Source organism: Lathamus discolor, chromosome 5 (genome assembly GCF_037157495.1).
Source record: "Lathamus discolor isolate bLatDis1 chromosome 5, bLatDis1.hap1, whole genome shotgun sequence".
Lineage (NCBI taxonomy): Eukaryota > Metazoa > Chordata > Aves > Psittaciformes > Psittacidae > Lathamus > Lathamus discolor.
The window spans coordinates 39582135-39596959 of NC_088888.1; the positions used below are offsets into that span (position 1 = coordinate 39582135).

At 38.5% G+C, this 14825-nt stretch overlaps 1 protein-coding gene across 8 annotated transcripts in view; it reads right to left on the reverse strand.

Annotated features, from left to right (window-relative positions):
* Positions 1-14825, reverse strand: part of MAP3K4 (mitogen-activated protein kinase kinase kinase 4) — a 67118-nt gene that overhangs the window by 16481 nt on the left and 35812 nt on the right. For 5 of the 8 annotated variants that reach the window (XM_065680451.1, XM_065680453.1, XM_065680457.1 and 2 more), the window contains exons 13-17: positions 12816-12949; positions 9442-9520; positions 6734-6812; positions 4452-4548; positions 3431-3547 (exon numbers count right to left, since the gene is read on the reverse strand). In XM_065680451.1, the coding sequence (XP_065536523.1) occupies positions 3431-3547; positions 4452-4548; positions 6734-6812; positions 9442-9520; positions 12816-12949 (506 nt within the window). The remainder of the gene's footprint in view (positions 1-3430; positions 3548-4451; positions 4549-6733; positions 6813-9441; positions 9521-12815; positions 12950-14825) is intronic. The other 3 variants (XM_065680452.1, XM_065680455.1, XM_065680454.1) reach the window with 3 other exon arrangements.

Consider the following 14825-nt stretch of genomic DNA (forward strand, 5'->3'; position numbering starts at 1 on the left):
GACATTAATCAGTCCACTCATGTTTTAGAACCATCATTCTCTCATGACAGTCTTTCTACATTAAGTCCCTTTTGGATAATGGTCCCTTTCAATTTTTAAAGTATGGTGGGGAAGAAGTGTGACTGATGCCTCCTTTAACATAATGCTTTAGAGGTATGAGCTAAACATTACTGGAAAGAGAAACAGTTTTCAGTGAAGGATTTAACAACTACAAAAGGATGCAAGATACTTGGCATAACAAAGTGCACACACCTATGAGAGGGATTCCCTACAGCTCTAAAGTAGCTTCTGAATTGTACCCAATTATTATCTAATAATAGTTTGGGGGGTTTATTAAAGGAAAAAGAAAAAAAAAAAGAGAGAGAGAGAAAGAAAAGACGCAGTCTTCATAATCTTAAGAACAGATGCCAAAACCCAAGTTACCCTATTCCCATGGGAATGTTCTCAATAGAGTGTGTTTGCTTTGCATTCCCTGCTACTGCCAACTAAATCTTTTAAGTTTGAGGAGGAACTGAACCTGAACTAGTGAGAATACTCAGTACTCTTCAGGATGTTATGGTTTTAATCAGCAAGAAGGCTGAGGTTATTCTCAGCACATACAGAGCAACAATTCTAGATGCACAAAGACCTTGAAAACAAGCAAAGCTAAACCACCTCTAAAATGAGACAGTAGCTAAACAGAGGACCTTAAGTATTATAGCTTTGAATGCAGATGTTTAAAATCCATTTCATGCTCATCTCTGCCACCCAGATCTTTCATTGTTTGTGTCCAGAAAGATTGTGTGCATGTTATTAGGCAAAGAAATAGAGTAAAAAAGAAGATGACTTGCTAAATTTCTGCTCAGTCCTGGATAAATATAAAATGATGAATAATAACCCCCAGCTAGCTCAGAAACTTAACATTAAAGGTCATTAGTATGAACACAGTGCAAAATGAATAACCAACAGAAAGTTTACTGAAAACAACCAGGAACTGCTACTTTGGACTTTGCTTTCTAGTTGTATGACACTGATTTTTAATTTTTTCTCATTTTTTTAAGAGAAACTGCAATAGAACTATGGTGGCATTTGTGCACTACACGCTGCCTAGTGCGTCTGATTTACCAAGTTCCTACATTCAACTTTTTGTAGATATTTAATGCCTACAATCACGTCATAGGGCCTAAAGAATCTCTGGAAAGCGTACAAAGTTTCTGTTTCTGTGGTAGTCCAGCAGCTGGGCCCCACACCTTGCATACAAAACCAGAAAATACTCTCTTGATCCAACAGATTCCATTTGCAACTTTGACTATATTAAAAACAAGAATTTGCTATAAATACATCACCTTGCAATATTTTGCCCTCCTCAATAAACAAAACCCCTAAAAACCCACAAGAGCCTCCAAAACTCTGTCTCTGCTTTAATAATTTTTAATAACTTTTTCTTCAAATTCTCCCAAGATAATCCAGGGGGTTGAGCAGCGCCAGTTAAAAATCCATGCAGTGCTTAGAAAAACAAATCATGGGACAATTTATTAACTACCACCAGAAAAGTAAAAACTGAGAGCTCTGAGAAAAATACGAGTCCTTGAATTACAGACCTAGGCAATTTGACTAAAATGCTGCATTCACATCAACTTTTGTGTTACAATCCATAAAAGTAGTATGCATTTGATGGCAGCTAAGGAGCAGAATTCTCATTTCTTCCTAATGATTATTTTCTTGAACTAGAAGAAACTGTCAAAATCCCGAACTTTACACTTTGATTGGTATTTGTGTAGGACAAATATGCAGAAAACATTAGAAGAATATAACACTGTATTCACATGTGTCAATTTATAAACTTGACAGCTGCGGTATAAAACGCCACCTGACAGAGTGGTACAAAACCACGCCAAAGCCTACAGGTATTAAAAAACTAGGTTCCTATCACCCTCTTGAAAAACTAACTTCAAAGATATTCCTCGGCTCAAAGTGTTCTACATATTCTAGAAAAAAAAATACCCTTGATATGCTGCGTAGAGACTAATTATTAAATGAACAAAACTCTGCATTTTCAAAATCGTAAATCCTAACTAACCATCACCCTGTCAGCTTCTAAAGATGCCAGAATCTTCTCAGTGAAAATTCTCCACAACATTACTTGAAAAGGGCTTTTCAAGTGCATAGAGCTGGAGACTAATAATACATATAATAAATAGAGGTAGTTTGAATGACAGAAATTCTGGATATATTTCCAACCAAAATAATGGGCCCAGACTCACAAGGCGTACATCTGGAAGCTACTGTACAGTGTAAATCACATTTATCATAAAAATTAACTGAAAAGACTTGCAGAAAGGATTTTTTATAAAAAATGGTAACTTCCCTCTTAAGAACTTACTGCATCTGGAAACAAATCTATAAACCGGGATGATTTTGTGCCTAAGAACTGAAAATTATTTATTAAAATAATAATTCATAATCAAGTCATATCTAAGTTCACTTTGGTCACCATCAAGCTGTTGTCCTTCACTACCTGTTCTTTCTCTTCTCTATGGTTGTGTGAAACAGATCATGTGTCTCCATTCATAAAAATTTCTTGTACAAGTGAGCTTTTGGTACTCTACATTAGAAATAAAAATCCAAAAAGCTATTTACAAACCCTAAGACGATATCATTGTGTGAATAGCAGGATTTTCATGGTCAGGAGTGAAGGGAAAAAAAAGAGAGACTTGTCAATGGTCTGACTGTGGGACAGGAAGAAAGAACACTAACAGTCTGAAACATAACAGCCAAATCGGAGGCCAAAAAGCAAGAAAGATACTAACCTAGGTCTGCCAAAAAATTCACTTCTGACCTCTGCAAACAGACAATACCGGAGTGGTTTCTGTTGCATAACCTGGTACAGGAATGCTTTCTTTCATATTAACTTTATGCTGCACAGCCCTAAGAAGCCACAGGCATAGCAAGAAATAAAAAAATACCTTCCTGAAATGTTATGTGTTTAATTCTGAGTTTGCCACTACATAGTACTTCCAAATATTTATAGCAGACAATATCAAAACTGTTAGCTCACATAAAAACAAAAAAAAATCCTTGGGTTTATTTGCATCTTACAGTCATCTTAGTGCGAAGTGTTAGTTATCAATACTAATTATTTAGTAAAGTTATACCAATGAACTGACTGCCATATGTTAATTTCACAGATATTTTTACTGAGCAAATTTGTAATCTACATCAGAACTGCACACTTTAACTACCATATGGTTCAGACATTTTAAATCTGAAAGCAGTCTTATCATCTATGTCTAAGATTTTGCTCAAGTCAAACATGAATGAAGGAGCCAGTGGAAGACATGATGGGACGAAAAAACACGGTGCAAATGATCTACTAGGATGCAATTATGTGGAAAAGTTATATGGGTGATGTAAGTAGAATGAGGCTGCTATGTCATGGGAGTGGAGCTACCTGGTATCATTTGCACTGCTGACGGGTTTGGGTTGAGCTGAGTCGCTACCAACGGGAGAGGGGCGACTGACAGCTATGCTGCAATGGTTCCGTGCATCACAAGGGACACTCCGCGTGCTGTGGCAAGAAGAAAAACTTCAGGAAACAGTTTGGGAAAAAAAAAAATAAAAAATGTATGGAATTGAAGGTTTAGTTTAAAAGTCAAATTTTGAAGTGTGCATAATAAGGCCTGATTTTAAAGGTTTTTCTAGTACATAAAGACGTAATTCTGGGTCTCAGGACCTTCCGGAGCTGTCAATACACACAATAATAATAATAATCTTCGAAAGAAAAATCTCTGTATCTTTAGAGTAGCACTAGCTGCTGCCAACAGATAAGCAACTTCAACCAAAACAACAACAACAAAGTAAAGTGTAGAGTATGACACCGTGCTGATCTTTTTAAAAAACAAGGCCCTCTGATTGTGTAAAAATTTGCATGGCAATGTTCTTTTGGAGACTTTTAAAACTATTTTTGTACTAATTCTCACGTCAACTCTTTCAAAGGTAAGCAAAACCATCCAGTGTTTAAAGCGGCTTCATATCAGGTTGGTAATGATGCAGAAATGCCACCATATTCCAGAATGCTATATTTTAAAGAATCTATGCTAAACCACAGAAAGCACTGTTGTGGGCACATATGCAGACATTCAAAGTGGGGAAGGAAATAAAAGGCTTGCTAACGACCAGGTTGCAGTGAATTAAAGCTTGTTACATTGAAACACAGTTCTCAAGAAAGGCAAAGAGGATAAGAATGACTTCAAAGACAGAAAGCATGCACCAATAAAAACTGTAAAATAAAGGGGGTAGAGGAGAGTAAGAAACTATATTGTCATTAAAAGCATATTGATACAATTCAGATTGCTAGCATGCTAATTTTTTCTACTTTCTTTGTCTTCAACAGAAAAGGTGTTACCCTTACTGACAGTCAGCATAGCAAGAGAGGATAAGCCAATTTACAGCTCTGTACTAATGCTACATACCTGAAGCCTTCAGGTGTGGGGATGATAAGATGAGGATTTGGTGGATCACTATGGCACCGAGGTACTTTTACAGGACGGGGACTGTTTCGATGAATAGCTGCAAACATAAAAAAGGTAGAACATTTATTCAGATGTCAGAAAAACACTGTTAGGGCCATTTCAAGACACAAAATTAAAACAAATTCCTATTTGATAAAGCTAAGCATGAACTGGCACATAATTTTTTCCTATCCTTTAAGAAAAATACAAATTATTCCAATTTAAAATAAATCAATTGTATGAATAGTTTTCATGTTATTGTGTCATGTAACTCATCTATAAAATAATGAAAATTTTCCAGAGAATTAAAAAATAGCAATTAGAAGAGCTGTAATTACTTAACTATATCTTCACTATTTCAGCTTCACAGATTAAAGATTATTTTTTTTATCTTATTGTAAAATCAGTATTAACAAACTGAACTGTTTTAAACAATTTGAATAATTAAAAAGCAAACAGCATTATTATGTTCCTTTTCGTCAGGATTAGCTTTCTCTGACACTAACAGAAAGCAAAATGAGCTGGGAAAAAAAAACCACGTATGACAATTCTACTTATACTAATGCCCAACATAACAGTCTGCCCCAAGGAAGTGGTACAAAGGGAGAGGGTCAAACCTAAATGAGCCATCACTGTTCTCATGCTTAGCCTGTAAGAATAGTCTGCAGCATCTTCTGCTTTCCTTAACTCCTCCCTCCTCAATTAGCCAGAAAAATATTGTGGCAGTCACACCGCAAGATGCCCACCAAAATACGAGGCTGCACTTTTTGCCAGGCTAGGTTTATCACAGCAAGCTGAGTTTCTGCTTTGTTTGCATTACCAGTAAAAGATATCAGGGCCTGTTGGCTGAGTTGGCTGTTCTGTTACAATTCACAAGGACATTAGCAAAAGATCCAGAGGCAGAACCTAACCCAATTGGGTGGACCACAGGCTGTTTCTCAGAGGAAGAAGACAGGATAAAACACAGGAAATCCCCTACAGGCAGCAGCATGAACACAGCTGGATCCTCAGCTTTGGGAAAAGAGGGAGAGATCACAATGGGTTTAAGTCCCTAAAAGGGTATGCAAACGGAACTAGGAACTCTTACTTTTCTCTTGATCACAAAACAGAAAGGGGTATCTGCAACATCTGCAGCCAGGATACAGTTTATATTTAGTTACGTACTAAAGTTTCAGCCTGCTGTTCAACTCTGTGCCATCCTTCTATGTCACCCTCTCACCATGCCTCTGAGCCAAAAGCAGTCAAGCAATTTAGTCTGCGTGATCTGCTCCATCTGCAATAGCATTTATAAGTTTCCGTACTTTTTGATCATCACGCTAGTGATTTACCTAACATGGGCCTTTCTCTGAACAACAGTATCAAGAGCAAATATACAGATTTTACATCACAGTACAGAATTTGCCTAAATTATTTTAGACTATGCTTCTTTCCGCAGAATTGGACTGACTTTCATTATGAAAGGTTTCTCAGCTGTAAGAGCTTCTCATCAAAGTTATATCAAAACTGAAACTTTTCTGAAATGCTGAAAAACCTCCTCTTGCCCTAGTCAAATTAACGTGCCTTCTGCCATCAACCCTGTCCAGGAAGTGGACATCAGGAGAAAGAAAAGATGACATGCTATTTTGAAAGCTAAAACAGTCAATGGACTTGGGAGCAGGAAGAGGGAAACACTGCTGAGAAAGAAAGACGAAAGGGAAACACAGCTGAGGAAACATCCTTTTCTCAAGATAAACAATGAAATACGTTGATTTCAGTTGAAAGAAAAGGATATTTTTTACACTATGCCAAATTTTGTGATTTGGAGAACTATTTCCCACAGCTCCACTGTCAAGCCCCCAGGTATAGCTCCTCTGTACCCTCTATAACACAAAGTCCATCAGAAGTGTAAATGCCTACAGCACCATAATGAAATTTTGGGAGAAGGAGCTACTACTGCCTCCTTAAAGTTGTAATCACTTCTTTAGACAGCCTTTAAAAAGCACAGTCCTTTCCTACAATATCTTCAAGACTTCACAGAAATTCAAGGACCAAATCAGAGGAAAGCATCCGTAAAGCATTTTAACTTCCTGAGTAAAACCACCATGTATTTACATGTCAGGCAATAATGGTTTTGCATCAACATTCACAAAAAGCTTAAAAATACTTTTATTGGTATTTGTAGCATTTTACAAGTACTTTACAATCAAAATTCTGCAACCATAGCAGCAAAGCTCCAGAACGAAGGCCAGTAACTTCTGCCTTACCAAGGTACAAACCTGTTACAGGACTGTGAGGTTTTCCAATAACATGGCCAATGCACTCATTCATCAGCGCTTGTAAACTCTAAAAAAGACAAACAGAAAAAGTGATGTTTTATGCTACAGGAGAGTTAACAGTCGTATGCTAAATCTCACAGTAACAAAATTACACTGGTTAAATACATAATCTGTCAAGTAAGCCCCCCTACATTCTTTCAATTACATTAAAATTTTGGATCCACATTAGAGTTTTGACTTCATTGATTTCATTTTTTTTAAGCTATGAAGTCTTAGTTTTGTCTTGCCTTTTGACCTTGTCAAAACAATGTAAGAACTGAACAACGATACATCATAAAGAATATTTCATAATATAAACTTAGTGGAACTTAAAAATATCCGTTGTTCATAAAATTAAACTCCAAGCTTACTGGAAAAAAGCTGCAACTACCTTCTCTCCCTACCCCAAGAAGAAACACCCAAAGAAAATTGGCAAGTGTATGATGGCATGAATCACAAGACAAAAGTCTGTAGAACAACAAATATGAAGCACTACATATTAAAAGGAATCTACTTATCTACCCATGAAGTTAGCAAATCTTTCATGAATCTTTCACAGTTAAAACCACTGAACTGGTGGAGCTCAGGCAATCTGAGCGTAATTACTAGGTGTACTATTGACTGTGTATGCAACCTCAGACAAGTTACTAAATTTTCCTCTGATTCAATTTACTTGTCAGAAGACCAGGGATAAGATACATCTTCACAATAAGGAATCAGAATCATGTTCTTTGGTATAGCTGTTATAAAGGCCATTTCTATGCACCAGTCATTCAGACTATCAAAACTGCTTCCAGAAATTCAAAAACTCAGTGAAGACCAAGAACTTGAAGCTAGTTTAAAAAGATAAAAAGAAAAAAAGTGGTTTTCCAACCCAGACTGAGGAAGAATTTCAGCTTTAAATCCAGAGCTTTAAATCCAGACTGCAATTCTTCTATGACACGGGGTATTATCTAAATAAAGGATTAGGATTGATACAGACATTTCTAGGTGAAATGCTGTGGCCTGTTTTATACAGGAGTCAGATTAAACAAAGAGATTTCAAGTGATGCACTCCAAGACTGAAATCCAGTTTAAGAAAGCAGAAGTTCAGAAATGCAGCTAAGGTTTTGGGTTCCCCCTTTCTCTCCCACTTTTTCAAAGTCTTGTTTGGAAACTGTGTCAACACAAATAGTTTTGAGCAGCTACCTCCTGAAGCTAAAGTATCAGAGCATTTCAAATACAAGCTTAACTCCATCATCCAGGCAGACAACGCTTTCCCAGCAACACACACAGGACTAAAACAAAACTTAGGAGAGCTCTTGATAAAAATACATGTGAAAAAAAAACTAAACTATATTGTTTCTGTATTATGCAAGATTAATGTGGTTGGCATTTCATAACACATCCTGAAATTAATAAAAATCAGAGGTGTTATCACTCACATTCTGCTATTTTGTGGCAATTGTGCTTTCACTTCTCTGTAGGACTGTACCAAGACCAGAGAAATAAATTCTCAGAATTTTACTTCCACAGGAAAAGGAAGAAGGCAGAGCACAGAAAAAAGGCAGTTTTAGTCTACTGGGGCTTTTTTTCCACAATAAAAACAAAAGAAAGATGCTTTAAAGTATGTTTCCCATTGCCACAATTTGAAGAAATACCTTTAAACAACTGTCACTTTGTATTCATACCCATAAATGAACTCCAGGTGTTAACTAAGAGTCAGAACCTTATCTGAAATTTATTATGACAATTATAAACTGTAATTCTAAAAAAAAGCTGCCATCAGATTTCCCAAGAGGCAAAATAACCTCCTAAGATGTACCAGCAACTTGTCAGCAATTTGAAAACACTAATGGCAATGGTCACAAACACACCCTATTCACTACTCTACTCAGAGTCTTACAAAATAGAGAAGTGTTCTCCTGGAGGAATTGGCTGCTCATGGCCTGTAGAGATGTACTCTTGGATGGGCTGGAAACTGGCTGGATGGCCAAGCCCAAAGAGTGGTGGTAAATGGTAAATGGTACCACATACAGTTGGTGACTGGTCACTAGTGGTGTCCCTCAGGGCTTGGTGTTAGGGCCAGTGTTGTTTAATATCTTCACTGATGATCTGGGTGAGGGAATTGAGTGAGAAACAACAGAGGGAACTGGGTTTTTTTAGTCTGGAAAAGGCTCAGGGGAGACCTTATTGCTCTCTACAAACTACCTGAAGGAGGCAGTAGTGAGGCGGGGGTTGGTCTCTTCTCCCTAGTAACAAGTGATAGGACAAGAGGAAATGGCCTCCAGTTGCACCAGGGGAGGTTTAGATTGGGTATTAGGAAAAATTTCTTCACAGAGAGGGTAATCGGGCATAGGAACATGTTTCCCAGGGAAGTGGTGGAATCACTAGCCCTGGCAGAAACCGTATAGATGGGGCCCTCAGTGATATGGTTTAGGCGTGGCAGTCCTGGGGTAATGGTTGGACTTGATGATCTTAAAGGTCTTTTCCAACCTTGCTGACTCTGTGATTCTACGATTCTATGAGATCAACATCAACAGTAATATACAACAGCAATTGTTTCAGACAGCACTTATATTCAGACATTGTTTTATAAAAAATATCTCTGAAAACATATACTGATAGCTTCAGAAGCACTTAGAAATAATCAAGATGCAGAATAACTTATTCCATACCAAGAAGTCGTCTTCTGGGAGAGCTGAAATAAATGCTGGCTCAATGGCTTGAAGAAAATCAAAACCTTGAGTTGCCCACCTATCTCAAAGAAAAATAAAAGACAGAAAATTAATTGCTCTTTGGCTAAAGCTATCAAAAGGGTTTTGACAACATCTAAGAACAGTAAATGGCAGTTAATTATTTTTCCTCTGGAAAATATGATAAAATCTTTGTAATAAAATGGATCAATATATAAGAGGCAAAATATTTAATCTGTATTAGTATTTGCCCAGTTATGCTCAGGTAAAGTCTGATTTTAGCAAGGACACTGACAAATAAAGTAAGCAGGCCATGTTACATATCTCAACCTATATACGTGCTATCTACAGGAACAGTATCATCAGTTCCCTTGTAGTATGTTTCAGAGCAACAAGCCAAACCACTATGTTCCCTGCCTAAACTCTCCTTTCTGAAACAAAACTACTTAAGATTTCATGACTATCTGATCAATAGTAACTGGGCATCAGTGGTTTCAGGGCCTACATTCGTAATGAAAAACAAAAAAGTAACTTGGCTAGAGAAAGTTGTGCCTTCGGTCACCTGTTCTCCCCCTCACTGACTCCTCTTAGCCCTACTAGAATTAGTAGCTGCAACCTACAAAATGCAAGTAGAATCATAGGATATCCTGAGTTGGAAGAGACCCACAAGAATCCTCAGAGTCCAACTCCTGACTCCACGCAGGGCAACCTAAAAATTAAACAGTATATATAAGAGCATTGTCCAAATGCTTCTTCAACACTGACACGCCTGTGGCCATGACCACACTTCCCTAGGAAGCTTGTTTCACCCTGTCAGTGAAGAGCTCTTTCCTAGTAGCCAATCTGAACTTCCCCTAACATAGCTTTAAGCTGTTTTCTCATGGTCTACAATGCCTCCCACTCTGTTTCACCTCATGTAAGAAAGTCATAGACAGCAATGAAGTCATTCCTCAGTGTCCTCTTCTCTAAGCTGAGCAAACCTGGTATTCTCAACCACTCCTCATTAAGTCTTACCTTCTAGTCCTTTCACCATCTTTGTTGCTCTTTTTTAAACACACTGTAATATTTTCACATCCTCCTTACACTGTGGAGCCCAAAAGTGCACACATATTTAAGGTGAGGCTGCACCAATGGTAACTATCATGGGACAATCACTTCTTTCAGATGGCTAGCTACACTGTGCCTAACGCAACCCAACATAGGGTTGGCCCTCCTCACCACCAGGGCATATTGTTGACTCACATAAAGCTTACCATCAACCAGAACCACGAGATCCCTTTCTGCAGGGCTGCACTCTGACCTCTTGGCCTCTGATCTACATGTATATACAGGATTACACCACCCCAGCTGCAAAATCTGGCACTTTTTATGTTTCAGAAGATGACTGCCCAGTACTCATAATCTATCAAATTCTTTCTTGTAAGATCTGTGTACCTTCAAGGGAATCAACAGCTCCTCCTAATTTAGTATCATTGTCAAACTTATTAGGGATTCAACTCCCATGTCCAGATCACAGATAAAAGCATTGAAGAGAACTGGCCCTAAAATTGAGCCCCAGAGAACACCTGCCAAATATTACCCTATTTGCTTCAATTCTTCGAGCCCAACCATTCAGGCAATTGTTCACTCATCATATTGTGCATATCTACCTGTATGCTGGGCATTTTGTTCAGGATATTGTGAGAGACGGTATCAAAAGCTGTCGAAATAATAATTAAGAAAGACACAAAAACCCAACCACTTCTATTGCTTTCTCTTCGTCTACTCGGCATGTAACCTTGTCATGAAAGTATATTTAGCTAGCAAGGCATGGCTTGCCCTCCATGAACCCATATTAACTTTGACTGATGATGACACTGTCTTCTGAAGTGTTTTTCAATAACTCCCAGAATGATCTTCTCCATGATTTTCCCAGGAACTGAAGTGAGGCTGACAGGCTATAATTACCAGGGTATGCTTTCTTGCCCTTCTTGAAAATTGGAATAACGTTTGCTAGCTTGCAGTCAAGAGGGACCTCTGCAGATTTCCAGACATTGATAAATAACAGAGGGAGGTCTTGCAACAACACTGGCCAACTTCTTCAGTACCTTGGAATTAATTCCATCAGGCCCCACAGACTTGTGTGTTTTCTACTGCTGCAGCAAAACTTGTTTCAGTTGAAAGCCAGGGACTCATCACTCCCCTAGTCGTGGTACTCCAACCCAGGACTCCATGAGTCCCAGGGTCCACCAGTTGTGTTAAAGACAGAGGTGAAGAAGGCATTACACATCTCTGCTTTACCTTCATCCTCCTTTTGCTGTTAACATACTTGACAAGCCCTTTAATTTTGTTTTGGTTGGGCTTTTCTTTTGTTTGTTTGTTTCCATCTGTGTTTTGAAGATTAGCACACCACCCTAACTAGCCTATCCACTTCAGGCTACCCACTCTTTCCACTTTCCAGCAAGCAGAACAAACCACCTCCAGGACAGAGTGATTAGCCCTATACTTTAAGAAAACAAAACTGTCACTGATATATAAACTGCTAGCACAGGTCAAGATAAGGCATCTATTTTAATGCAAAAGAATCCTATTAAATTTCTGATATACCAGCTGCAAAACAACCTAAATAAATGAAGTAATGATATCATTTTGCTTGGGCCAGTTTTCCAGTTCCTCTGTTTACATCCTCAAAGCGATGTAAGATTATAACCTTTTTCATTAGTGCCCAGGAGTAGTTTCATAGCAACAGCTGCAAGCAGTCTGAGAGACCGCTGGACACAACACTACTGACAACAGAGAGAAAGTACTTGAGATTACAACAAAACAAAATCCACAAATCCATCCATTACTGCAATCATAAAACTGAAGAGATTTCACCAGAGTGGAAATACTTCTACCTCATCTGCAGGCCATACTTCAGATGATTTCAGAAAGGACTAACAGAAGGACTTCTACAGGATGCTAAAGCTTCCATATGTACATTTCCACAACTGGCACAGAATTCTCTGCAGAATACCCAGAGATTTACTGTTGCATATTCTGCAATCTTTATTGACTCCTGACCATACAGGACTTTTGTTCCAACCTAATGACCCTTACCTAAAGTCTTTTAGTTGTCTGGGTCTAACAATCTCCACTTTTTCTTCCCATTTTCTGTCTGCTAACATAAAGCAAAATGTTCCGCATTCTTCTGTTAAGCAGCTGGAGTGTTCACTTGGCTTTATGCATTTACTATTCAAATTACTTTCAAAATTTAAGAGCCATAAGAATCAATAGTTCAGAAGAACTTTTAAACAATAAAGCATTATTCACAGTGTGAGAAATCCTGCATGGTATTTAAACACAAACTGCTATGGTAGTAACAAGTTGGCTGTTACCTGGGTCGAGTACCTCGGCCACTCTCACATTTTGTTAGCACATAATTCATCCATTTTCTGGCAAAGCTGATATATTTGTCTCCAATTTTCTGCCTGAATTCTCCAGACATCAGGCGAACAACTTCTTTATGGTACTGTAAGAAACTAAAGATTACTTTTCACATCTTAATAATAAGAACAGGAATACCATCTGCAATATCTAAATACCATCTGCAGTCTACCTAAATTCTATAGTATAGTAGCAGTCACATCCTAGTCTTAGACAAAATCATCTTTTGCAAGCAGTTGCATATTTATAGAAAAGAAAAAAAAGCTCAATTCTACAATTAGAGACTGAACTGCAAAGTAGCATCTATTTTTAGTCACACTGCAGGTAGCATCAGGGGATTAAAAAGCTGTATGTCTGCATTTATAAAATTAAACAGAAATGCCAGCTGTTTGTTTTGGGTTTTTTTAAAAACTAACCTTAGAAGCATGCTAGAGTATAATACAGTCTTAAAAAACATTTACAAAGCTCACAGGAATCAAGTAGCAAACCTGTATACAAAAGCAACATGAACATGGCATTTCCTCATCAGCACTGGTAAGGCAGGCACTCAAAAGCTATATGCAGCACATCAAAGAATCACCAACAGCTTTTTAAGAATGGCTCATTTACAGTATTATGCTATCCTACACTGAAAAAACTGTAAGAAGCCAAGTTACACATTACAATCAATATCAAAAGATATTTCTGATTTCACTTAAAACACTGCTAACTAGCAGAGCTTACATGACTACACCTGAAATCATTAAGTTCTTAAAGTTTTTTTGAAACTTCCGGGCATTGCTAATTGGAGTCTGCATTTAATAGAGCTCTTTGTTCTTTTACAATCATTTTCCCATAAGATTTCTGTACCAACATATACTTCATATGATGTTCTGCTAGAATTGAGAGGTCCCAGTTGACTGGAAGTTAGTAAATGTGTGATGCAAATCTACAAGAAGGGCTGGAAGGAGGACCCAGGGAACTACAGGCCTGCCAGGCTGATTTTGATGCCAGGGAAGAATAGATCACCTTGAGTGCCATCACGTGGCATGTACAGGACAACAAAGTGATCAGACCCAGTCACAGCATGGGTTTGTGAAAGGCAGGTCCTGACTGACTAATCTTATCCCCATCCATGACAAGGTGACCCACTTAGTGGATGAGGGAAAGACTGTGGATGTTGTCTTCTGAGACTTTAGGAAACCTTTGACACTGTTTCCCAGAGCATTCTGATGAAACTGGCTGTCCAAGTCTTGGATGGGTGTACTGTTTGTTTGATAAAAAACTGGCTGGATGAACAAGCCCAAAGAGTGGTGGTGAATGGAGTTAAATCCAGTCACAAGCAGTGTTACCCAGGACTCAGTACTGGCTCCAGTTCTGTTTAATATATTATCAATGACTTGAACAAGGGGATTGAGTGCACCCTATGTAAGTCTGCAGATGACACCAAGTTGGGTGGAACTGTTGATCTTAAGGGTAGGAAAGCTATACACAGGGATCTGGACAGGCTGGATCAATGGGTGGACACCAACTGTATGAGGTTCAACAAGGCTCAGTGCCAGGTCCTGCATTTTGGTCACAAAGGCCCCAGTGTCTGCCTGTACTGGGCACTGGTGAGGCCACACGTGGAATACTGTGTTCAGTTTTGGGCCCCTTACTACAAGAAACATATTGAGGTGCTGAAGTAGGTCCAGAAAAGGGCAACAAAGGTGGTGAAGGGTCTGGAACACAAGTCCTGCAAGGAGCGGATGAGAGAACTGGGGTTGTCCAACCTGCAGAAAAGGAGGCTCAGGGGAGAACCTTTCGCACTCTATAACTACCTGAAAGGAGATTGTAGTAAAGCGGGGGTTGGTCTCTTTTCCCATTTAATAAGCAAGACAAGAGGAAATGGCCTCCAGTTGCACCAGGAAAGGTTTAGATTGGATATCAGGAAAAATTTCTTCACTAAAGGGTTGTCAAGCACTGGAACAGGCTGCCCAGGG